The sequence below is a fragment of the Cygnus olor genome, chromosome 2 (assembly GCF_009769625.2).
Source record: "Cygnus olor isolate bCygOlo1 chromosome 2, bCygOlo1.pri.v2, whole genome shotgun sequence".
Classification (NCBI taxonomy): domain Eukaryota; kingdom Metazoa; phylum Chordata; class Aves; order Anseriformes; family Anatidae; genus Cygnus; species Cygnus olor.
Window position 1 is genome coordinate 122,812,125 of NC_049170.1, and position 26,366 is coordinate 122,838,490.

Sequence of the window (26,366 nt, forward strand, 5' to 3'; positions counted from 1 at the left end):
TTGCATTATGAAGATCTCTTTTTATCTCATGAAGCTGCAGGTAAGTTTGGGCAGTTCTAGCCTTTGGCACACTTACCATTCATTTATGTGGTCCTGTAACTCATACATTCCTCAACAACCCCCATAACATCTCTGGAAAAACTGCTGAGAATGAGTTTTTTCCAGAGCCTTTGCCCTAAACTTGTCCTAGCTTTTTGTTATCATCTCCTTTTTCCCCCCTTATGAAATAGCAACTTGCTCAAGTTTGTTTGATCCTGATTTAGTCCTTTTGGGTCTGCCACAACAAGAAAAATAGCTTCTTTTGATGAGAGAAACATGCCTTGGAATTTCTTATGTTTGCACAGTTACCCCTTTTCCATGGTTACTGTCATAGCACATTAATGAATTCACAAGAAATTACATACTGAAAGGCACTGAAAAAAACACTTTTTTGCTGTGCAGGTGTCCTGGTTTCAGTTAGGACAAAGTTAATTTTCCTCCTAGTAGCTGGCAGGGTGCTATGTTTTGGATTAGAATGAGAAGAGCGCTGATAACATGCTGATGTTTTAATTGTTGTAGAGCAGTGCTTACACCAAGCCAAGGACTTTTCAGCTTCTCGCTCTGTCCTGCTAGCAAGCAGGCTAGGGGTGCAGCAGGAGCTGGGAGGGGACAGACCCAGGACAGCTGACCCAAACTGGCCAAAGGGGTATTCCATACCATCTGACGTCATGCTGAACAATATATAGGGGTGGCTAGCCGGGGGGGGGGAGGGGGGCGGCTGCTCGGGGATAGGCTGGGCATCGGTCAACGGGTGGTGAGCAATTGCATTGTGCATCACTTATTTCGTACACATTATTACTATTAATACTATTATTATTATTATTATTGTTATTGTTATTATTTTTCCTGTCTTAATAAACTGTCTTTATCTCAACTCACAGGCTTCACTTTCCTGTTTCTCTCCCCCATCCCGGAGAGGGAGGGGGGAGGGTGAGTGAACGGCTGTGTGGTGTTTGGCTGCCAGCCGGGCTAAACCACAACAGCAGGTTACTGAGCATTGTTGCAGGTTGTCTGCAGAGGTTGTGGAGTCTCTGTCCTTGGAGACCTTCAAAAGCCACCTGGATGTGTCCCTAGGCAACCTGCTCTGGGTGGCTCTGCTTGAGCAGAGAGTTGGACCAGATGACCTTCAGAGGTTCCTTCCAACCTCAACCATTCTGTGAAGCATTTTTGCCCTGCTAGCACTCAGGTAGAATCTATGCATTAACTTTACACTGGTCTTCTGTAAAATGATCTAATCTCTTTGTTCTTCCTGTGGGGCACTTCGTGCAGTTATAGATCATATTCTAGAGGTATTTGCACAGCAGCCGATAAGGTGAAGATCATGTCTAAAGCTGTTTATGAGGTCTCCCTTATGCAGCACAGTGGCTCTAGTACTTTTGTTATCCATAAATGGCCTATGCAATGCAAATGATCTGGCCGATACAGTATTTGCAGCTCAGAAAAGAGCTGCACAAAATTGTGGCATTTTACAGCTAATTAGGGCTGTTGCATTCTTACGTCAGTTGTTTTTGAATGTAACATATATAGTGTTTACACAAACATCCTTTCTGGTGATGCACTGACAAGTATTTGGGGAATTTTACAAACATCTGAGATCAGGGATCAGTACACTGAAATGCAAAGGAGAAATTTTGTACCATGGGTATCTATTACATTGCACGACTTCAGTCACTCTTCCCATTTGCCTGTGTAGTCTTACTGCCTGTGTAGTCTTACTGAGCATCTCTAGATAATTATTTCTATCCTTTGAGCAGTGCTGGTGTATTTTGTGACATTGTGGTAGTCCCCCTGCTTTCCTCAACTTGTTTTTTATGTTCCAGTCATTTTGAGAGGCAGTTGACAAGCTTAGGTATTTCTGTTTGCTGGCTGAGATTAGGAACGGACAAAAGGACTGCTGGAGAAGATTTGACTGATGGGATAAATAGAGAGAATACTGCTGAGATAAATGAAGAGCTCCAGTGAATATCACTAGCTATCTTCTTTTTGTAGTGCATACTAAAATACCAGCAGTGGAACTAGTGGAGAGCAGCAGGAAAAAGTAAAGGGAGATAATTGCTGTATGTGTGGTTTGCAGGCACAAGGCTAGATAAACTTTTTAGGAACACAGCAGAACTGCTAAATTAGTGTTGTTTGTCAAGGAGAGATCATTTGAGGGAGAAAAATCAGAAGTCGGAGGATTAAATGGAAATAATGAGACAAATGGAAGCAAATCACTGAGAAATGAAATAAGGTCTGTAGACTGGAAACACTAGGATTAAACAATTGGAACACTTATTTTATGAAAGAGGTCCAAAAACAGTCACATATGACAAAATTTTTTAGTTCTTTATGTATAATTTAGAGTTTCAAAATGCCCCTGAAAGATAATATCCCTACTCCTAAATACTTGTTTTTCATTCAGGTGGTAATTCATCTGTCACTCTCTTATAAACTATGGATGATCAGTTAATTCCAAGCCAAAGTTGAGATATTTTTATTTGATAGCAAATGAAAATAGATATTTTCAAAGAAAAAGGTACAAATGAAAATTCATCTGCACAGCTAAGATGATTCTGACCAAGGATGTTCAAGAAAGATGAATTCAAGGTGAAGCAGGTGCAGCATATTGGACTTTGAAAGATATGTCATTTTGGAACTGCATTCCAGAAAGGTAGTGGGAACGAGCTAGTTCAGATATCACCTAAAGAATTCTTAAAAGCAGTAATAGAGTTGAATTGCTTTTGATAACATGGAATGGGCTTTGATGACCCAAAAGACAATCTTTTAGTCCCCTGTAGCTCTACCACAATGAATCTTGCAGCGTTTTCCAGAGTCACCAATCAGTGGCTTTGCAGAGTCCTGCACTCAGCAGAAGATACCATCCTTATGGCAGGGCACTTTCATATTTAGGACCTAGATTTGTACAGTGTACATGCTGTTCCCTGCTTTTGTTGACAGATTTCTTGGAAACAATATATGTGAGTGTATATGTATATATACATTTTGAGAATTTAATTCTCCATTCAACAGGAATGATACAAAATCACTGGAAATTTTGGGTATTATTTCTACAAGAGAATGACCAGATCTCAGAATAAATATAAAAGGCAAGACTTAAAGCAGGATGGTGCTGTGTTGTCACCCACTTCTAACTGTAGTTATGTTCTTCCATGTTTGAACCTCAGACCTCCCATTATTTTTAATAGGAATGTTCTTACATGTCTATATGAGCGTAAATGCCTTTTAATATACCAATTTATATGCTATATACAAGACACTCCCTGTTTAGGAGAATATGGTCTGTTCATACATGATTAAGCTTACTTCCCTGCCCTATGAATGTATTGAAATGGCACACTGAGTATCACCTTTATAGGCAAATTTCATTGAAATCTGCTTTTTACATATACTTTAAGTCTCTTCAGCATTCTTATTTCTAAAGTAGCAAAGTAACATGATTAACATGTCAGCCACTGACACTAATTTGGGCATTAACATAACACATTTCTCTTCCCAGTTCTTCAATAAACCTGTAATTCATATTTCCATGAATTTAGTATACACACACATCTTGTTCTATTCCTCACAGAAGGATCTGAAGAATGCTTTCTAAAATATAGCCCCCTATTGGAAGTTTTTCATATGATAAACTTTGTGATAAATTACTTTAGATAACATGAGGTCAAAATAATTTGTCATGCTGCTATTCAGTCCTATCATTTTCTTTCCCTTAGTGGGAGAGGTTAGAAAAGGAAAAAGAAAACAGTTGCCCTACTTTTTGTTGATAGCACCTGGCAGGAAGATGCTCATGGGATGTTGTATATGTGTCCAGGCTGCAGGATCAGATATTTGATATTAAAGTTTGATACTTGAAAGAAAGGAAAGAAAGGAAAAAAAAAAAATAGTGCAAAGGACATGCCACAAAAAATTGGTGGTGGCCTACTTCCAGCAAGTTGACTGGGTCCATAAAAATTAGAAGATCCAAGCTGGTATATGCCAGTCCAGATCCTCCAGTATGTTCTGAGAGTTTGCAGGATTTCAGCAGACAGCAGGCATTAAGTGGAATGGATGCTGAAAGCATTAAGTGTTCTTGATTATACAGAAGATTGAACAAACAGTTTTGAATTTATTATTTTTCAAACAATGCCCTGGACATCTGCTCTAAATGCTTCTGCCTTAGGTTCGTTTACTTCAGTTTACCTTCCTAACAACAGTGTAAATTGACTTGCTCAATTATAATGTCATGAACAATCTCATTTGTCTGGCCTCATGGAGGTGAGCTGGGCTGCCTGTGGGGATCAGGCAGCACTCTGAAGGGAGAAGAAAAAGACAACAGTAAAGAAGACTACCGAAGAGACCGAGGTAGATTCAGTACTCCCTAAATATCTTTTCCTCTCATCAAAGAAAAGAAAAAGCAACAGCCTTTTCAACATGCTGGAGCATGTACTTTCTCTATCCTGACAACAATCTGTCTTCTTGGCCAAATAACTCATGAGGCTGAGGGATATTGTTGCTATGCTGTAAACTAGAAAAAAAAAAAACTTCTATTTTATGTGGCAACAGGAAGCAGTCTATTATCAGAGAGTTTTCTCATCTAACCCATATGCAATGAAGAAGTCAAAGGATCCACAATCCTTTTCTAGTATGCTTGAATCTGGTGTTTGATAATATAAGAATGAACTGCAACGTAGCCACCAAAATCTTCAGTCATGTTCTTAGACTTCTGAGTGTGTACAAAACTGCTCCTTTTTCCTGTGTGCATCTGGGGAGTCCAAGCAGCTGCACACTTGTTTTTGTTTGTTTGTTTGTTTGTTTGTTTTCTATTTCTGCATAGCTGGGACCTGAGAGAGGCACTAGACAGAATTTTTCTGGGGAAAGACAGGAAAAGTTACTCCTCTCAACTGTGGGAATAAACTCTATTCTGTGTCTTATGTTAGGAGGAAGAGACAGCACATGATTTTTATTACTTTGCTGCCTGGTTTAATACTTCATTTTTATCTGAAGAGAGTTGATGATTTAGGATATCCTGTCTCTTTGGAACCACAATCCTAGAGCCTAACAGAAAATTCACCATCCTGTGGGAAACCATATGTTTCACAAAACTTGCCATAAGCTAGTTTGTGCCACTCTATGTTTTATGCTAAAACTCATATCAAAAAATCTGAGTCGGTTAAACTTGGACCTTGACCAAATTGACCTCTGTCTGACTCCTGAATTCTGAACATGTGTCTTCCTTTCCCACCTAAACAGAGCTCCACCTGGTTGAATTTCTGTCTTCTTTTGGAGGCCGCATTAAAACCCAAGGGTATATAGGGCATTAAAGACTACTAGACGTATTTTATGATGAGGGGATTGTTACTTCGCCAAATAAGCATGCCATTCATCTACTAGAGGCCCTAAATACTGTTTTATACACATTACAGGGATTTCAATTTGACTCATGCATTGCAATCTGGATGCCCATCCCACAGCCTCTCTCCCTTCATACACTCACAGTCTGTCTGTCTGTTCATGCTGGGGTACAGATGTAGGTACATGTTGGTACAGATCCTTCAGCAAGTGCTTCCAAGCTTCTTTCTTTTTCTTTCTTCTTTCTTCTTTTTATTTATTTATATTTTTAATTTTGGCTGGATACCATTGTCATCAGAATCTAGAATCAATCTAGGGCTGTTGGCATCACTGCTATCAAGTGCCATTATCATTGGTTACCTCCTCTATGTCTTAAGAATTCAAAGTAACAATAAACATGTTTTTACACTGTTGTTGGTTTGTCAGTAGCTGCTTTACTTCACAATTTTGTAAGCAGCAACTCAGGAAGCCTTTAAAGCTACGTAGATCTACTGGATTTGTTTGAATGTGCAAATAAATGAAAAATTGAAAATAAGTAACAACCTACATTTATGAGAAGTTCGGATTTAAGGATATCCAGGGTTACAGTGGTGTGACAAATAAAGCCGTTCTTTTGGATTAAAGCTCCAGCCTATGTAGCTTGGTATAAATACAAAGAAAGTATATTTTTATTTGCTTTTCCACTTTTTCTGGTATCTTTTGCCATGGACTTCATCATTCATAAAATGATTGAAATCTTTAAGGGTCTTTAAACTATAACCATCTCTTAGGCTGTCTTTTGCTGTATGTATGCTGGCATTTAAATAATCAACCAAGGAAGTCTTAAATGCCATTATAAGCACATTCATTCCATCTGGTTGTAGGAGTGTACAAGTCATCCAGCCAAGGGGCTTGACTGTAGTGTTTGGCAATCAGTTACAGCTTCAATGGAGGGTTGAAATTCAATCTTAAATCACTGTGCTGTAACAAGTTGGCGCTATGAGGTTTTACTGCGATAGCTGGCTTCTTCCCTATCTTGGCTACCCATAGACTGCAACTGTACTTCTACAGTGTTTGTTTGGTACAGATGTAGTAGTCAGCCTTGGGTATATCACACTAGCATCTATAGTGCTCTGGGAAATGGGACTACTTGATGCCGCTTTTTATATCACTGCAGTCAGGTGACCCTGCAGAAAAATAATGTCAGACTCTTCCTTTTATGCTGATGAAATTCTTAAATAATGTACTGTTGCCTTTCTGAGCCAGGTCCTGCAGTCTTGATGCAGTCAAAGCTCCTGTTGACTTCTGCAGGAATATTGTCTGAGTCAAAACTGGAGATTTGGACTCAGTTTGGTGAATACACACAACATGTTTCTTCAAGAATTACATTTGGATTTGTGTCTGACTGATAATGTTAAACAATGCTGTTAAAAACCCAACATTTGTTAAGATGTGGCAAAAATGAGCTAAGAAAGAGAACCCTTTCAGTATCTGACAGTTACTTTTACAGATTTCTAAAATCTGCCATTTACTGCCTCTCCTTTTTACACTGTGGACTGAATTTTCAGATGATATCAATTGTTTGCCAGTCGTTTAGTGGTGGCTGTTTTTGAGAAATTAGTACAGTGTGTTAGCTTTCAAAAAAGAGTAAGTACATACTGTTCTCTACTTACCTGCCTTTTTCCTTAAGCAGTTCTCAAAGAACTGCTGGTGGAGTATTGTTGACTAACATTTTTTTTTCCAAAACTATTTTGAGTTATTTTGCCCAAATACGATTTATTTTTTTTTCTGTAATTTTATGTGCTATCGTTACCATCCTCCTCTAATGCACTCATTCACTAAAGCACTTACAAGAATGGTGGAAAGACCATTACCTAGTTCTGAATATTTTCCATATGATCCATATGAATTGAACAGTTGATGAAAAGGAATAATCTTCACGGTTGAAAGGCAACACAGAATCTCTTCAAAAGGACTTTTCGCATACTTGCCTTTCTTCTCTTTGTTTCTATGCTTTGGCTTTCCCTAACCTTTGCTACTTCTCTTTTACTAAGCTCTTTCAGCAACAATGCCATATATTTCTTTTGCATTATCTTTTATCCACTCTTGCTGCTATCCAAATGACAGCCCATTACCTATCTGACTAACAATGTGAAGGCACTTTTAATATTAGACCATCAGGCTTATTTTTGACAACTACTTGTCAGAAAGCTAGCAGGTTTTTTTTGTTGTTGTTGTTTTTTTTGCTACATGAAACTCAACGTACTATAAACATCAGTGATTTACTTCGAACCTTCCTTGAAATTCAATAACCTTCATGCCACATAATCTTATAAATGTATTTAGTGAGGTTTTATAAGGGCTTACTATCTTAAAATCACCCCAAAGCTAGTATTTCACCTAGACAAGTGAATTGAGATCATTAAAAATATAATGGGAATCCCCTCTGTGGTCAGATGGTTGCTTTAACTGTTGCTAAAGGTATAAAGAAGTGATTTAAGTAAAATTTTAACATTTCTTTGCAATACATACTATACTCATCTTTGGTGATGAAGCCTCTATTGAAAGGTGTTAAGTCACCACTAAGGAAGCTGTAACCTTTAGCTGAGGGACAGTAACTTCCTAAACAGCGTATTTCAGTCAAGAGTGATTATCTGACACCACCCTTCCACTTCAAATTTAAATTTTCTCCCCTCCAATACAAACTTGACATTTTTCTCATGTTAAATCTTATGTTCCTTCTTACTGTAGTCAAACATATCAGGAAATTCCTGAAGTTACAGCGAGAGTGTAAGGTCTGTATAAAAGAGTGTTATGCCTTACCAGTGAGCCTTTAATGCAAGTTTTTACTTTTTTAGCCTATTTCTTGCATCCCCCATTAGTTCTCTGTTAGAAATTCTGGATTTTATTATTTGGTAAGTAAGTATTTTACTCTCCAACACTGCTGCTTTATCAAGACTTTCTTTGTCTTCGTGTTATTTTTCCCCATGTATTGGGTTTACGTGGCAAGGTTTTGGTAGCAGGAGGCAGCAGGGGTGCCCTCTGTGCAGTGTCCAGAAGCTGCCCCATGTTAGCTAAGGGTCCAGTTTCAGCCAGCTTCAAAGGGACCTGCCATTACCCAGAGCCAAGCCAATAAATGAGGTTGTTTGCACCTCTGGGAGAGCATATTTAAAGAAGGGGGGAAAAAAATGCTGCACAACAGCAGCTGGGAGAGAGGGATGAGAAGCAGCCCTGCAGACCCACAGGTCAGTGCAGCAGGAGGGCAGGAGGTGCTCCAGGCATGCAGCAGCAGTTCCCCTGCGGCCTGTGGAGAGGCCCCTGGTGGAGCAGGCTGTCCCCCTGCAGCACATGGGTCCCACATGGAGCAGATCTCCACACTGCAGCCCATGGAGGAGCCCCCGGTAGAGCAGGTGGATGTGGCCTGGAGGAGGCTGCGACCCATGGAGAGCCCCCGCAGGGGCAGGCCCCAGGCTGGAGCTGCAGCCCGTGGAGAGGAGCCCACGTAGGAGCAGGGAGTCTGGGGGGAGCTGCCACCTGTGGGGGACCCGTGCTGGAGCAGTTTGCTCCTGGGGGATGGACCCCATGGTACGGAGCCATGTGGGAGCAGTTCTTGAAGAGCTGCTGCTATCATTAGCTACCCAAATAAAGAGTCCTTCTCCATCCTTTTTATAATATACCTTTAAGTATTGAAAGGCCACAATGAGGTCTTCCTGGAGCCTTCTCTCCTCCAGGCTCAACATCCCAAGTCTCTCAGCCTTTCTCTCATAGGAGAGGTGCTCCAGCCCTTTAACCATCGTCTATGTCATTGATGAAAATATTGAAGAGTACTGGTCCCAAGACAGACCCCTGAGGGACACTGCTCATCATTGGTCTCCACCTGGACAGAGAACCATTGACCACTACTCTCTATGTGCGGCCATTGAGCCAATTCCTTATCCACCAGATGGTCCACCCTTCAAATCCATCTTTCTGATTCAGAGATTAGGATGTCATGCGGGACTGTGTCAAAGGCCTTACAGAAGTCCAAGTAGATGACATCTGTCAGTCTTCCCTTGTCAACTTAGGCAGTTACTCCAACATTGAAGGCCACTAGATTGGTCAGGCACAATTTGCCCTTGTTGAAGCGATGCTGGCTGTCCCGGATCACCTCCTTGTCCTGCATATACCATAACATTGCCTCCAGGAGGATGCCTCTGAACATCAGGATGCACTTTGTTACTGTGCAGGTGACAGAGCACTGGCACAGGTTGCCCAGAGAGTTTGTGGAGTCTCCCTTCTTGGAGACCTTCAAAAGCTGCCTGGACATGGTCCTGGGCAGCCTGCTCTGGGTGGCCCTGCTTCAGCAGGGGGCTTGAACCAAGTGCTTCCAGAGGTCCCTTCCAACCTCAGCCATTCTATGTCTGTAATTCAGAGTACCACGTTGGCTGTGGAAAATAGTGATAATTGTAAAGGGAGCAACAGTCCTCAGAGATTCCTCAAGTCCTAGAAACTGTCTTTCTAAAGCCACAGATTAAATTTATGGTAATAAGATGAAGCAGAGAGTTTTGGAGAAAACATCTTTATCCTTAGAACCACTAGTTAGTATGTATGATGAGCTGTGCCCTGCCACTTCTCCTGTGATAATTATTAGTAGCATGAGCCAGCACTAAGTCTTACATGCATAATTCAAATGGCTTGGATAATTCCTGACTTGGACATAGAATATGAGTGCTCCAGACTATAATTTTTGGATTCACCATTTTTTGTACACTATTTCATTTTCTGAAAGCTTGAGGAATAGTGTCCATTTGGGAAGTCACATTAATTTGTGTGGGTATTAGTCGTAGTTCTTATAATAATTTTTATTTCAGAAAAGATTTCAAAACTATAGTTATACATCAATGTAGTTGTTAAGTATTTAATTTCATGGTTGCACTTAGATTTCTTGAATATAAGTTTGTTAGGTATAGAATGGATAATTTTCTAGTTATTATTTCTGGGGATTGTTTTACATGACAAACTGAAGCAGATTTTTAATGTCAAATGCAGAGTATATTATACTTTCCCAACTTTGTAAACTCTGTAATTTATAGGGTATCAAGTTTGCAGATATTTCTATATATCATTAACCTTTTATTTTTATACGAAGCCATTTTATATTTCTATGTTTGTATTAAGCCATTTTAAAGACTTTTCTTGTCTAAAATGATCTGTTACGTATGAAACCTATTTTTTCTTGATTCAGTGACTCCTTCCATTCTGAATGTATCTATTTGTATGGATGTATGAATGTTATTTATTCATCTCAAAATAACATGTCCTTTATACAAAAGCTTTTTGATTAAAATATAAAACTGAGGGTTATCCACAGAGTTTCTGACAGAACAGGAAATTGAGTTTTTACACTTATTTTGAAATGTTGACTTTGGAACTCTGCTGTGCTGGCTCATCACTCAGACAGCTGCTGAAATATATTTTGAAGTATAATAGGACCGGAGCATTTAGAAAAGGACTTCATTCCATAGGGGTATTTGTTGGAGCCTGATCTCAAAAGCGTTTTTTGATCTGTCTGTTGACTAGGAGCATCTTGGTGATTTCTTTACGTACATGCTATGTAGCATTGCTGATCATTGCCTCATGTTCATTTTGTTACTGCTTCACCATAGGGGCATTGAGGCTACAGCTGCCAGATTTTTGTCTGTTCAAGGTGTCCCGAATGTGCTGCATGGATAATCTGGTTGATCCACCCAGGTGGAGAAATTTAAAATTCAAAAAGATTAGCTCACTTTACCTTTTTGCCGCTCTTAACACAAAAGGACTTTGACATGTTGAGAGAAAGTTCAGCCTGTGTGATTTTAATGCTGCCCAATCTTGCAGTTTAGTACTTTCTCCTTGCACTCTACAGAAGAAGGGACACAGGGAATGTTTGATAGGCTTAGTGAAACAAAGAGGTAAAAGAACAGGAAAAATGTGGCACATCTTCATTAAGTGATCTGGTAGAGCCCCACTAGAGCATTTTACTGCTAGTGCTGGTCTCCTGAGTTGAGCACTTTACATTACAAGATTGTCAATGCTGATGATGACTAAATAACAAAGCAGTCTCTTGGCAGCAACGGTAAGAAGTATTACCTTTCCTTTTCCAAGTGTTGTTATGATAAAAAAAATGGCATTTCCTATTAACTTTGATATAATTTTAAAAGTTCTCACGACCTCCAGTATTTAATTTTCCGAAATTGAAACCCTCTTCTTTTGTTTGCAAGAAAAATCTGGTTTCCGCTTTTATGCTAAGCACTAAGTAACAATATCAAACAACAATTTTTGATGGAAACTCCTAAACTTTGTTGTCTAAGATGTCACTAGTAGTGAAGATGCCAGCCTCTACCAACACGTGCCTCTTAAGGAAGTGATATGACCTCCTTATCTCCTTCTGGTAAGCAGCAAACCCCCAAATTACTTCAGTCACATCAAGCATACCCCATTTTGCCTTGAGCTCCTCTGCCCTTCTGATTTGCAGAATCTAATCTTCTATTAATGGGATAAGTTGAGCCAGCAAATTTTGGATACCTCTGTCTTGCCTTCAAGGTTTATCTGTTTTGGATTTTCTCAGAATAATCTGAAAATGGGGTTGAAAACAGAAATTCTCTGGGTAAAGTAACTCTTTGAGAAAAGCAGTCTGAAATTGTGCACAGATACCTGTTTCCCTCCTTTTATTCTGTTGATTTTGGTGCAATTAATTACCTTAATCATACTCTGGGTTAGGGTCTGCTTTTTTGTCATTTATACAGAGCTAAAAAGCCTGTGTCCTTCACCTCTGCTTGGGGATTCTTTCGGGTGAAAAAGTAGAAATAAGAACAGCGACATATATATGTTATCTCTATTAGTGGATATTGCTCATGGTATAAAGAAGACAGAAGTAAATATATTTCATCTACCATTATGATGAATTGTTTTTTTTTTTTTTTTTAACTTCTATCTGTGCTGTCTGCAAGATTTTGTAACTAAGAATAGGATAGTAATTTGAGCAGGACCCACGTGCCTCTACCTCTTTCTTTCCTCTAGATTTTTTTTTCCCCACTAACGTATTCTGAAGGTTTTAGGGATGAGACAAATTACTCTGTGTTGGCAACATGAACAAAATAAATGAGACCTAGCTGCACAGGCAAATCTTACTGCATAACCCAATGGTGAAAGCCCTTGTTAGTGGGGAAGAAATGTTGCTGTATATTCAGCATCCTGCTCCCAGGACTCCTGTGCTTTACGTGCTGCCACTGTATATAAAAATAAAGAGCCCTGCAGGCAAGAAATACAAGCAACTTTCCCAATGCCAGATAAGTGCCCTAAGCAGTAGGCTATAAACTCCCATTTCTGCTTGTGCTCTCTTTTGGACTCAATAAATGTTAATTTTTAATATTTTATTTTATTTTATTTGGCTAGTGACATTGCTTCAGGAAGAAGCTCCCCCCCCTCCCAGGGATCGTAGTGGATAGGAGGTAGGAGAGGATGGATATCTTTGTAGATGGCAGGAGAAGAAAATGAACCTTATTTCTCTGCGTTTATGGTGGATGCCTTTATCACAGTAGCCAATAAAAAGGCTAATTATTTTTTTGTGTGTGTGCAAATGCCTAAGGTGCATATACACATCTGTAGAACTCCAGTTGGGAAGGTGCTTCTGGCCACTACCTGATTTTATGGGAGCCCAGTCCTGGCACGTGTAGCTCTGACCTTGCTTGGCAGATACCAGAGATGGACACATGAAGGCAAACTGTGTTTCTGATCCAGTTTAGGCATGAGCTGAGTACCAAACCTGTTAACATGGGCCTGTTGGCAAAGTGTAGAGGCTGTTTGCTGCCATTACAGCACTGAGTCTTCCAGGAATTTAAGGCACTGCTCCAGGTATCTCTGAGAGATTGCTCCTAAGACGGGGCACATACTAAACAACTTCGTTCATATCTGTGCTTCAGGCTTTTGGCTCTCAGCCTGCTCTAGGTGTTTCAGATATGCCAGGGGAAGAAGCCAGACAGTGACATACCACTGGGGGTGCAAGTGAGCTGTTAAGAGTCCTCCGTCATGTTAAGTGAGCTGATTGTGACCAGTTGTCTCCCCAGGCAGTGCACCAATGCCCAAGGGACCATTCTGAGTAGGTAGATATGAATAGTTTGCACAGCTTGCCTGTTTCAGAGCCAAGGAGTCTTCCCTGGAGGCAGGGGGGCAATCCTAAGCCAGCCGCCTTCAGTGCTGGGAGCATTACATGACATGCTCAATTCATTGGTGCAGGTGAAGACGTAGGCTTTGCTACATGAGAGTTTGAATGAATATCAGGACAAAGGTGGTTGATGAGCAGGTTTGAATCTGATTTTCACAGAGGTCTAATAATAAATTTTGAGTACATCTGTCAACTAATTGACTTGGGCTGTTCCAGATGCAGACTCCGAAAGAGTCTTTGGTACAACTCAGACATCCAGGTGCAGTTTCATCAGATTTACCAGCATCTCCTTCATAGCATGGTCCATCCCCTACTTAGTTGGTAATGTTGTGGATCCAGGAGGAAGATATATTGTCTCTGAAAAATTATAGTCAGTGAATTATTTGAGTGCTTTGCTGATCCCAAAAGATCTCCCCTTGCAGTGGTAGGAATTGCTCTGGCTCTGATATCATATTTATGATACAAATATCTTCTGCGATATCCCCTTATGATATAGGACAGGAGTCTTGGTATGTTGTTGCTAATAACCTTAAACACTGGATTCTGCCAAAGAGTTTTTGAAACTCTCTATCACCTCACATGGGAATTGGGGCACCCTTGTACTAAACTGTGTGATGCATCCTGTGGTTTAGGGAAGCTACAGGCAGGAGTATTCCCAAGGTGAGATCATCTGAATTGCCTGAAGGAAGGCATTGGAAAGTGGTTGAAAAAGCAAGTGATTCTGAGGCTCTGCTAGTGAAGTGCCAACTAGGTCACTATTATGATGAAGCTACTGAATGTCCCTGAATCTACTACAAGGCGAAAACATGGTGAGGATAACACCAGGGTCACTGTTGTTAGAAAGACCACATACTTTTTGTGTAGGTGACAACTACACTGTTAGGATTTTACACAACTAAAATTCCACCTGAGGTCCATATAAATATGCCATTTTTCTGGATTTGGACATTGACTTCTGTAGTTATATTCCATACCAAGGGAAAAATAATAATTAAGATGATACAGAACAACAAGTTAACAGAAGAGAGGGCAGAGTGGGAAGTAGGCAAAAGCAAGGTAGAGAGCTAATGCCACATAAGCCAGCAGCTTTCTCACATGTGAGTGGTGTTCCTTCTGAGGTTTTCCCTTACCTACCGCACCAAAAGAATGAGATGAGCATCCCACACATCCAGGAGGATAATATTATTTTAATAGTCTGCTGTGTGATAATTTCTTATTTATGTATACCCGGCCAGATGTTTAGCTGATAAAGATCAGAGAAACTTTCCTGATTGCAGAGGAGCTGCACCAAGTTTATGGTTTAACCTTTGTTAATTTAATTGTTTAGATTTATCATATTTATTAACCTCAGCATAGAGACTCCTGATTTCATGACTTAGATAAGGGGCGATTTTTTGTACAGAAAGGATGTATTCTGCTCTCAGCTACACATAGCCCCATCTTGTAAGTGAAGACTGAATCAGGCCATTATGAGTAGAATGTAATGTTTTATGTCAAATACCCACATATGATAATACTTTGATTGGTATTCGTAGGGCCATGCTTACTCCATCTGTCTCAGTTATAAATATTTTAAGTGCATATTTCAGTAAATTTTAGAGTTTGTAACAATGTAGTAAAATCAAGCAGAAGTGTAATAAATTCTGACAAGCACAGAAACTCAGTTGTTGCTCAGTAGGGTTCTGTTTAGCTGCTCAAAAAAGGTCTTGCTGTGGCTAGAAAAATATTGAACCAAGTTTAAACTTGAACAAGTATGCTGCCAGGAAAGCTCTGGGTTTAGTGTCTTTAGAACAATAGGCTGGATTATCTAGAATGAGTAGAAAATGGGTTTGTAAGCATAAAGTTGAGATTACTGCAGAAATGGTCAGCAATTGTTGGAGGAGCTGGGCAAGAAGAGAATTATTTATCTGGCTTTTTATTTATTTATTTATATGTTCAGAAGTGCAGAAACACCTAAGAAGCACATGCTTATGCAAGGGTGAAGGATGATGCTTCTTAGCTTCCTTCATTTCTACGCCTGTAATAATCCACTCCCAACATACGATGTGGTTTGTGGGGAGAGACCCATTAGGCTGCTTCTGTGTCTTTCTGAATTGCAGTTGTCCAAAGTATCCTAGCAGCTTTTGCCAGCATGCAGGTAGCCCATCTGGCCCTCAGTTTTGGAGCAGCTTATTCCAAGGTCTTCCAACTTTTTCTACAGCCATTCATTCTCAGAGCCTGTATCCTTAAATCAAGAAAGTTGCAGCAGGCTTCCTTAATTACTGCGTCAGTGAACTCCCAGGAATATATCCTCGTAGTTACATCTAGGATTCTTCTGAGGGGATCTGAATGCTGACTAGTAGCTATCTTCAGATAGCAGCATGTTGACAACACTAACAAGGGCTATACCCAGGAACTCCAGTTTCCAGAATTTTGCAATATTTCAGTCTGGTGAAGCCTCGTACAAATAACAAACAAAAAGTGAAAAGTGTTCTATGTCACCCGTTATTAAAAAGTGGATGTTCTGTTTATGTGTTTTCTTACAGCTGGCAGCATTAGAGAGACAGATCTTTGACTTCCTTGGTTTCCAATGGGCTCCTATCCTTGGCAATTTTCTACAAATAATAGTTGTCATTTTGGGTTTGTTTGGAACCATCCAGTTTAGGCCTCGATATATAGTTGTGGTAAGTCTCATTTATATTATATTTTTTTGCAATTGGTTTTAAAACTTGTCACATTACAATGCATAATTTTCTTGGCCTAAAAACACCAGATGTTGTTTCTGTAGAAAGTTCAGAGTCCCTATGTCTTTTTGCAAATTGAGGACTAGTGAGCGGCATTTCTGAAATTTTGGAAGTTATAAGAATGGATAGCCTAGAGAAAGAGCTGCAAAAATATGACAGTGATACAAGCTGTTAGTAAGATTCTTTATAGAATTAAATACCAGGGTGGGTCATGGGAACATCTATAATTAGGTTACATATAAATTAAATGAAGAAAAGAGGTAAAAATGTTGTTCACTTTGCAATAGAAAAACAGAATCAATGGCCATTTAAAAAAAAAAAAAAAAAAAGGAATAGGTCATATTTGGCTACATCTTCCTCTTAAATGGGGAGAAGCAATTTGACCCAAAGGTTACAAAGACATCTCGCTCTTACTTACATATAACTATAACTTGACCTGCCAAAATGTGTATTTACCACCTTGACCCCAAATTGTTGTGAATTATCTCTGATTCTTGTAACTTGGAACTTCACAGACTTCTTCCTATGTTCACAACACAGCCAGAAATAATAGTAATAATAAAAAACCCAACAACTTTCAAAGCTGTGAAGGAACAGCTGTCAGAAATATCCCTTTTGCTCCCCCCCTGCCTCTTCTTAATGGATGATTATTACATTTTCACCTGGCATTGTCTGTATCTGGAACATTTCAGTTGTGTTGCCAGTAATGGATTTTAAGAGGCTAAAGTTGTTGTGGTTTTTTTTGTTGTTTGTTTTTTTTCTTTCCTCACAAGACTGAAATAAATGTCTGCTAGGAAATGCTCATTAAAACAGTGTTTAAAAGGCTTCATCTTTTCTAGTCAAGCCTGAAATCCTGTAATTCTTCTTTATGTCTTAAATGTGAACAAAAACTGTACTCAAGGTGATGTTGAGGTTCTTTACGCTCACATTAGCTAAATTTCACAAGCTGACTATAAATAATTGAAAATGGATTGATGTAAATAATAGCACTTTTATCTGATACCTGTCATTGGAGAACTGAGCAGCATCCACGTATTGATCACTCACCTTTCTGCTTCATGTTCTTCATTTTATACATAAGACAATGGAAGCAAGTGAGGGTAAGCATCTGTAAAATTACATAAGAAATTGGTGTCTGAAGTGCAACAACACAAATCTCTTGTCCCTCAGGTTCAGCTCTGCTGTTCAGTGGTGGAAGCTCTGCTTTTGCTGTCAGAATGAAGCACAACTGATGTTGACTGCTTGTATATTTTTCAAATGTAAATGAACATTTTAGACAATATTAAAGTATTTTGAAGTAGAGGTTTAAAGCTTGGTAATTAAAGAAACATCCCACCAAGATACTTTTTCCTCACATTTAACTGAACTTACATTCTGATGTAAGCATATATTTCAGTGGTTAATGCTACTGTGAATACTCATTACTTGGGAAGATCAAGACTTTACAGCAGTTTCCATTCCTACTAATGAAAGATTCCCAGTGAAGTAGGAATAGTTTGAGCCAAATGATGAAGTCTGAAGAGTGAAAGTGCACAGGCTGTCTAGTACCAGTCTCACAGCTCAAAATCAGCAGAAGGGGTGTTTTACGTGCTTCCCTGTTCTCCATTTTCTCCTACCTGGCTGAATGCTTCTCCAAAGCCCCTCCACCAGTTCTGGCAGATGTTTACCAGACCCTTTGGTGAGACAGTTCCACTCCTTAGCTAAAAGAAAAATAACCCAGCAAAAACTGGAGAGTATTTTGCTAGTTCAGTGAACTGAATCCAGTCTGTGAAGTTCCCAGTTGGTGCCAGGGCCAGCATAAGATGGGGATTGGGACTGCACAGTCATGAACAACAGTGTGGAGGCATCACGGAAGGAAGGAGACGCAAGACTGCCCTTATTGTTAGCTACAAACCTGTCAGCTCAGCCTCTTTGTTTAGCTTCACCCTCAGGCTGAAGTCAGCGAATGCCTCAAACCCACATAAACTGTAATCCTCCCTTTGCTCAGCTGCTTCTTTTAGTCCCTGTGCTGATCCTTCTTTTGCACCAGCACAAAAGTCACTTCAGCCACTTGATAAATTATCAAACTAGAACAGATTCAGCTGAAAAACAGCCATTTTCTTTTGTGGTGTTAGTTTAAGTGCAGGTCAGCTCTCTGACTTGTTTCACTATAAGGCTTGCTCCAGCAGAAGGGAGGAGGTGGGAGAGGGGAAATGGGAACAAGCAGTCAGAGGAGGGGGACAAGTGCATTGATTTCTTCTGCAGCAGTGCAGGCTTACACCAGCTTAAAGTGCTCATTGAGCTATAGCCTGAGGATCTTCCAATAACATGTTTCCCAGAAGCTGTGCTTCCTCTGGCTTTGCCAACAGCTGTCCTCAGAAGCCCTAAAGAAATGCATGATGTGGACAGCAAAGACCCCTGTGAGTGCCAGCTTTAGGCTGTCTTCTCCAAGACAAAAAGGAATCCGAAGGCATCTCTCCTAGGGAAGGACATAGCCCGCGTCCCCGGTTCTGAAACCCTATGAAATCATGTTCCACCCATTACAGCAGTAAACTTTTACCACTGGCTTCAAGTGTAAAGTCTATTTAATGCAAATCTTCACCAGCAATCTGAATTTCAATGTAACTTAAACACAGAGTGCAGCAAGATTCCTAGCCAGACTGAGTAGTGAATTGTGCTCTAAATTCACTGAGAAGCTTTATGGGTTTCCAAGTCCATATCTGTACTTTCAGCCACATCTAAGCCCCTGGATATGTTCATGGTTGGCATCCCACACCAGAGTGAGAGTTTGGTTCTGTGGGTTTGGCCAAAGAAATATTGTGACACATGCTTTTATGTATTCTGATTACTGAAGTTTCTGGTTAATTGGAAGAGTAATCAAATACTTCAAGAAAAGTATTCTTAGTATCCATTATTTTTTCCTTAAGACTTCCCTGGAAATCATCTTTGCTAGTACATCTGATTTCATCAGAATTCAAAAAATTGAAATAATGAAAAATCATGTCAGATACAACAGTTTACTTCTGTAAACTGTCTACAGAAAATTGATCTGATGCATGTGTCCACAAATTGTCCCTATGATATTCTATCATACTTCTATAGGGACCTTCAGTTGGGCTGACCTGCTCTATGGACCCTGACCCTGCTTTGTCCTAAAGAGATCTTTAATGTATTTTCTGTATGATGAAGGCTGTGACTGAAGGCTTCCCTGACTAAAGAAGTTACACAAAAGCTTTCACTTTGCTGTTCTAGGCTAAGTATGACATGTTCTCTGCTCAAACTTTAAAATAAGCCAGGGATGGGAAAGTAAATGAATAAATGTGTTACACATAGGGCCATAACTTGAAACACATCTATACTATAGTCAAATATGAGAGTGTCGTTCTGCAGACACAACTGAAAAGGCTTTTGGTGCACATACCTGGAGCCATCGCGCTCAGTGAGGGCTGCAATAGAAGCTGAATAAACTCAAAAGCAGCTGGATGCTGCCCCTCCCACTGTCATTAAACCCAAGCTTGCTAGTTTAACACTAGCATTTAATAACTACATAAGCTGTAGAAATTTATTTGACAGCAGTATAAACACTGTGAAGTAAAAGTCTGAATAAAAAAAGTCTGAATAAAAAAATAAAATAAAAGAGTTTTGCTTATAGTTTGAGTTTTATGAAATTTGGACTGAGAACTGCAACACAATGGTTGACTCATGAAGCATCACTGTCAAATACAATTGTCATTCCAAGTAGATAAAGGTCATGTCTGACATTCTTAGTCTACCGGCCTTGGGATACAGGACTATAACAATGGTCATTCTGAAATAAATCTGGAATTTCACTTGCTCATATGTAAAATTCTGAGTCCTCAGAGCAGCTTAGGAAACACAGAGAGAGAAAGAGAAATAACATTAACTCCAAATGCCCTAATTAGTTTAAATACAATAATTATTTTTAATAGTTTTTATGTTAATTTCCAATATAGATCAATTCTTGTGAACAATTTGTTCTGTCACTAAGCAGTTGTGTTATTTTCAGTACTTGGATATTTTGTGGCTGAATTAAACCAGTGGAAAGTTCCCAGGAGATATAAAAATGCTGAGCTGATTCTTAATTTTCCCATATTGGCTCATCTGAAACTTACACAACAAACATTTGCAAAGAAGAAAAAACAGTTAATTCTGAATTCTAACTACAGTGTAATACACTGGTCACACAGCTCCAGAGCTTTGCTGTGATCTATTTCCCCGTGCATGCTTTTCCTTTTTTTGATAGAACTTGCTATCACCAGCAAGATTTTCAAGCTGTTAAAATTGATTAAAGATGATGATAGGATATTTGTTAAAGTTGTCTTCTTTTCCCTCTTTCTATTTCTGATATGGGACTTCAAAAGCTTTCTGAACGATGAGTCATATAGATAAAATTGCACAAATCTAGCCCAAAGCTGAACATGAATGTATTAATGAACAGTGAGAGATGAAAATAATGCACTCATATAGGGGGAATATAAAGAATAAATCTCTTCTTTACTTGCCTTAATTTATTCGAATAAATAATATGATATGTAGGCAATCTCTACACCTGAATAAGCAGTTTCTCTAAAAAAAAAAAAAAAAAGAAAAAAAAAAGAAGAAGGCTGGACAGTATACAGGACTGCTTTACACAGTATTCAAGCAAATGCTGTACAAAGACTTACTGTTTCAAAACACGTGAAATATTTAGACATCCAGAATTATTCCTTGAATACCCTTTCTGTAAGTCCTGAGTTGTTACTGTTCCATCATGTTGATTTATGCCACTTTCCTTGCCATCCACAAATACGGCTAAGCAGGGCTGTGCAAGTACTGGTGCCTCTGAGGCATAGCCAGGTACTAGTAGAAGAAGATCTGATGATTCAGTAGTTGCTGCCTTTCCCTTGAAGCACCCCTGAGCCAACATTCATTTCTGCTAATGCCAAGACACTACGTCAGAAGAGGTGCTGAGATTATTCATTAAAGCTAAAGTTATCCCACAACCCTTGTAATATTCAGACTTAGACACTTCCCTTTTCTCTCTTACCTTTCAATTTAACAAGCCGTCCTTCACAACTGTCCTCAACCCTTTCTGTTTGTGACATTGTGCCCATCCAATAGCAAAGGTTTAACTCTGGAAGTGGTTATATTTCACTGGTGTACGAAAGGTATTCCTGCAACACTTTCAGTATGCAAATGACCTGTAGAGTCAAAAGAGGTGTAGGAATACCTCTGTTACAAGGAGCATGGCATTAAGAAAGGGGATCTGAAAGGAACCTCCTGGGATGAAGAGTAATTTAACCTGTAATATTTAGGGAGTACTCTCTCTGCATAACTTACAGGACACCAAATACTACCTCACCCCATCCAGTATACAATCTCTAGGGCAAAAGTCCAAAAGTAAGAAAGCATACAGTGCATCCTGGGGAGAAATCAGTTCCTTTTCAGAAGGCACCTGTTAGGCGATAATATCCACATGACCTTTAGGTAGTGCATGATGTGGACTATAAAATAAAAAAATTAATCAAAATACAACTCCCCCTATTACTACAACTTATGTGAAAAATCCCTTCTTCATGACAGATACAGGAAGGATTTTGATGCTGAGCATGAGACCAGATGGGCCTGGGGGGAACTGAATGGGGCTGGCTAAAGAACTGGGGCAAGAGAGGCTGGATGTGGGTGGGATAAGAGTGTGCAGACACAGCGGGACCATCTGGGTAGTGTTCAGGACATGGGGCAGGAGAGGTTGAATGGTAGCTTAGGTCGTGGAACAGATTAAGTGAGGTGTCTCAGGAGGGAAATGAACCCTGTGAATCAGCGTGGACCTGATGTTTCAGGCTGACCACTCCTCCACTGACAGCAACTGTCTTGACACCTCGCATGACACACTCCCCTGCCTGTTGTCCCTTCACATAGAGGAGAACAAACCAGCACTGCAGTCAATTTTTCCACTAGTTCAAAGCAGAGGTTTTTGTAATGGATCTGTAAGTTATTCCTCTTTTAGTGACCTAAGCAGGTGTTAGTCTGATACCACATCATGGAATATTGTTACAAGTTGTTTTAAACTTTGAAAGTGTATATACATAAAAAATTACACACATACACATAATGTTCAGAAAGTATTATAAATTTTTGTGAACACAAAAAAAGTTAAGGAAAGCTATTATTAAAGCTAGCCTGTAAAATCTTAATTGTATCCTTTTATATATTTGCAGTTTTGAGCTGCATGGATGCATACCAATGTTTTCGTAGTGGCACCTCACTTTCAATAGAAAGGACAGTCATTTTGCTGTTTTCTGGTGATGAAAGCTATAGAATACAAACTTGATTTGCAGAAAACAAGACAGGAGAACAATGAAGCATGTGACTGCAGGAATAAAGGACTGCTTTTGCTATGAAGGCAGTTATGGGTAGCTGAATTTTATCTCTGCTCTCAACCAGTGAAACCTTTTTTGACACAAAGTTGCTCAAACCAAACTTCTCGCATGCTTTGTTTTCCCCTTGTGTTCTGCGTTCTTGACTGGAGAACTTGTGGTCTGATTTGCACACATGCTGAGCACTCAGCCTCTGGGAGCTGAACACTGAGATTGTAAAGCGCTGTATAAACCCAAGTGTTCTGAAAAATGAAGTCTTAAGCATCTCAAATTGGATGCCTATAATGTACGAGTACTTTTGAATGTAATCTCTGCATGTATCAGAACATCATTTGCATTCTGAGAGCTGTATCATTCCCTTATAACATAAAATAAATTAGTTAATGTTTGTGCAGTTCTAACATTACAGCGATGAGCATCTTAGAAAACCTCATGAGGAAATTAATATTCTGTCTTCAGAGCAGGGTCTGAGCGACAAAGAGAAATGAAGTGTTGAGTTAGCTGTTCAGTGAGTGAGTAAGGTAGGATCCTCTAAAATAATTATATGTATATATCTAATGATTTAACTGATGTTTGCATTGTAATACACAGCCACAAAGAGAAAAACTAAGATAGCATGTATAACTAGAATTCTGCGATTTCCTAATTTTGCTTTCTTGCTTTTGCTTTCTTAAAAGTTTTCTATTAATGCAGTCTTCCTTAAGCATCTATGATGCTATACAAGGAAAAAATATGCTACTTGCAAGATCAAAAAGCTGTGCTTTTAAGTGTGAAGAATAACTTTCTTACTTATAAAAATTATGTAGGACTAATTACTGAATATGTAATTATGTAACATGTACTTAAACAAAACAGAGCCTATATTTATATTCCTGCTCTTCAGTGAGTATTGGAGGAGCCTCTTTCTTACACAATAGCTGGATTTCGAGGTACACATTGGCTTTGAATCATCACTTCTCCTTCAGTAATTGTCAAGTGGATAAGTAAGTGAGCAGGTCCTGACTTTGTAAAACAGATAGGTTTTGCCTGCGTGGTTCAGAATTGCCCATGGAATTGCACCCATGTAACAGAATGAGACCCTTGACAGATTTGGCATGGCCTGCAGATCAAATATGTTTCCTATTTTTATTGCAATGATAAAATTCATTCATTGACAAATGAAAAAATCTTTCTTAAAAGGTGGAATTCTCCTGAATATTCAGAAATCTGCTGTATATGAGCAGCTGTGCCTTAATAAGACTGAAATTCCAGCAGCTGGGGTTGTATTAAGCATTCATTAATTTTGAGCACTCTGCACCTGATGTTCCTAGGACATACATTGGAAAATCAAGAGTTTGTGGTGAGTTACTACAAAGTCAGCAAATAGGAAAAACTGAGATATCCTCTTCTAAGTTAATCTTACAAATAGACCTTATATTGTTCACAGTCCACAGCTGCTTTGTCTAATTTATAACGCAGCCCTTAGTTTGCCACCCTGCCCTTCTCTGGGAGCCAGTGGAAATGGGCCAGGAGCGTTACTTTTATTTTGTCTATTAATGATCTACTTCTTATGTCATAGACATCTCCAAACATCCTAATTACTACATAAAGAAAATAAATTAAACCAGCTAACCTGTGTACAGAAACTGTTATATTCAAGTGTAATCAAAGAGTGGAAAACTTCAGCCCTCTTCAGCTGAACCTTTCATTGTATGCCATAGGAAGAGGAAGGAGGAGGGGAACATAACTGAAACCTGCCCAACAAAGCCAAGCTGACAACACACCTGGAATGGAAACAGGATCTAGCATAGTGCAGATTAGGGTGTTAAGTTTTTCTGAGTGTATTGAAGCAAAACAGTAGCATATTATCCTCACCTGGTCACAGCTAATTAGACTTGCAAAGCTATTTAGCAGCAGTTCTCCGTTGTGAAGGTTATAAGCACATACATGTAAAGTTGTGCTGTCACTGCTCATTATATTTTTATGTGGGTGTAGCCCCAGCATGGCTGGGTATGCACTTGACTAGTCGGACATAAATGCTGCTGAGCTGTTTGGATAGTTAATTATGCATAGTTTTATGGTCATATATAGATAAACAGCCCATCCATAAGGAAACAGTGCCAGTCAATTATGCTGACAATTAAAATGCAAAAGATGATTTAGGACAGACAAATTAATCTCCCATACATGCTGTGGGTGGAGTATAGGGTCATTCTTGCACTAGAATAAAACACTGGAGAACCCAGAAGAGATGTGGATACATTCATCTGGTAAGGGTGTATTGTAGAATCATGTTCACAGCCACAAGGGCTGGAGAACTAATGAGCCAGGCACAATCAGCTGAAATAATGATCTAATTAAAGTATCTTTTACTTAAAGACTCTTAAAAGACTAGCTTAACCTTTCTCCTTTTTGTTTTCTAGCAAGATCTAAATATCAGATCGATAGATTTTCTGTTTTCTTTGGCATTTTGTTTTTCTTTATATCTTTCTTCGTGATATTTTGTAGAATATGGAGCATTTAAATTACTATACTATTCTGAAATATGCATTAACAGAGCTAAGTCATGATTTACAAATGACTCACAGTTGTCCCAAAAGTCAACATTTTGGTTTTAATTGGTACCAGTAGAGTAGTGTAAAACCATAAAGAATAAATCTGTTTTATTAGTATGTATTTAGAACAGCAAAGCGTATTGGATTTGTAATTTCCTGTGATTCTTAGGGGACTTGTGCAGGGAGAACTCCTTTTCTGAACTCTGCCCTTGACTGTTCCCAGAAGAACGATGCTTATTGATATCAGTATTTTATTATTGATTTGCTCAGTATGAAGTTCTTTCATCTTCACATTTTATTTTTCTGTCTTTTTGCTTTCATCCGGCTTTGTGTTTAGTACACGGTGTGGACTGCCCTGTGGGTCACCTGGAATGTTTTCATTATCTGCTTCTATTTGGAAGTAGGCGGACTTTCTAAGGTAGGTCTCTCATTTTTCTTTAGGTTTATGGGAGGGTGTTTTAACTGCAGAACTCATGGATTTTAGAAGGTTGGAACCATAGAGGAAAAATGTGGCTGTTTGAGCATACAATCTGATCTTCAGTGTTCTCCTCCAATGAGAACTTCAGTGTTTGAAGTTGTATATGATAGTAAATAATCATGGTTTTGAAGTACATAAATGCAATGGATCTGAATTACAGTTGCCTTCTGAAGTACCATCTGAAGAAAAATCACGTTGTTCAGTAGAAAATTTAAAGTTCTTTTTGATTGTTGAAAAACAGACTGCCATTTTGGGTGAATTTTCAAGTGAAAGTGAAAAATGTATCTGAATTTCTCAGGCTGCTTTGAAAGCAGCTAAAGAAAATTACTAAGAAGGTTAATGTAGTAACTTGTAGAGCAAATTGGTCTCACAGTGAGAATGTTAATTCTTTTATTAAAAAAAAAAAAAAAGGCAAAGGATGACTTTTTTCACATCTGAATAAAACTTCCCTTTACATGGCACTTAATGCTCTAGGCCATTGATTCTGTATTCAAACCTCTGATTAGAGCAAAAGTATTTGCTGGAATTACCAGGATATGCATTGCATTCATAAAACAGAGCGCTTATGTTAGCATAGGTTATATTTAGTATTGTATCTACAGTGAGTTCCATACAATGTCTGATGATTTTTGTTCCATTGTTAGACAGAAATGATATTAATCTGTGTTTACCACATTCATATTTAAATGATTGTAGGCACAGTATGCCAGTAGCACAAGTAGATCCTGGAATTAATAGAATAAACGT

At 39.1% G+C, this 26,366-nt stretch overlaps 1 protein-coding gene across 5 annotated transcripts in view; it reads left to right on the forward strand.

Moving 5' to 3' along the window:
- The window catches only part of NKAIN3 (sodium/potassium transporting ATPase interacting 3), a 370,144-nt gene that overhangs the window by 162,433 nt on the left and 181,345 nt on the right, over positions 1-26,366 (forward strand). For all 5 annotated transcript variants that reach the window (XM_040545728.1, XM_040545729.1, XM_040545732.1 and 2 more), the window contains exons 2-3: positions 16,054-16,191; positions 25,479-25,559. In XM_040545728.1, the coding sequence (XP_040401662.1) occupies positions 16,054-16,191; positions 25,479-25,559 (219 nt within the window). The remainder of the gene's footprint in view (positions 1-16,053; positions 16,192-25,478; positions 25,560-26,366) is intronic.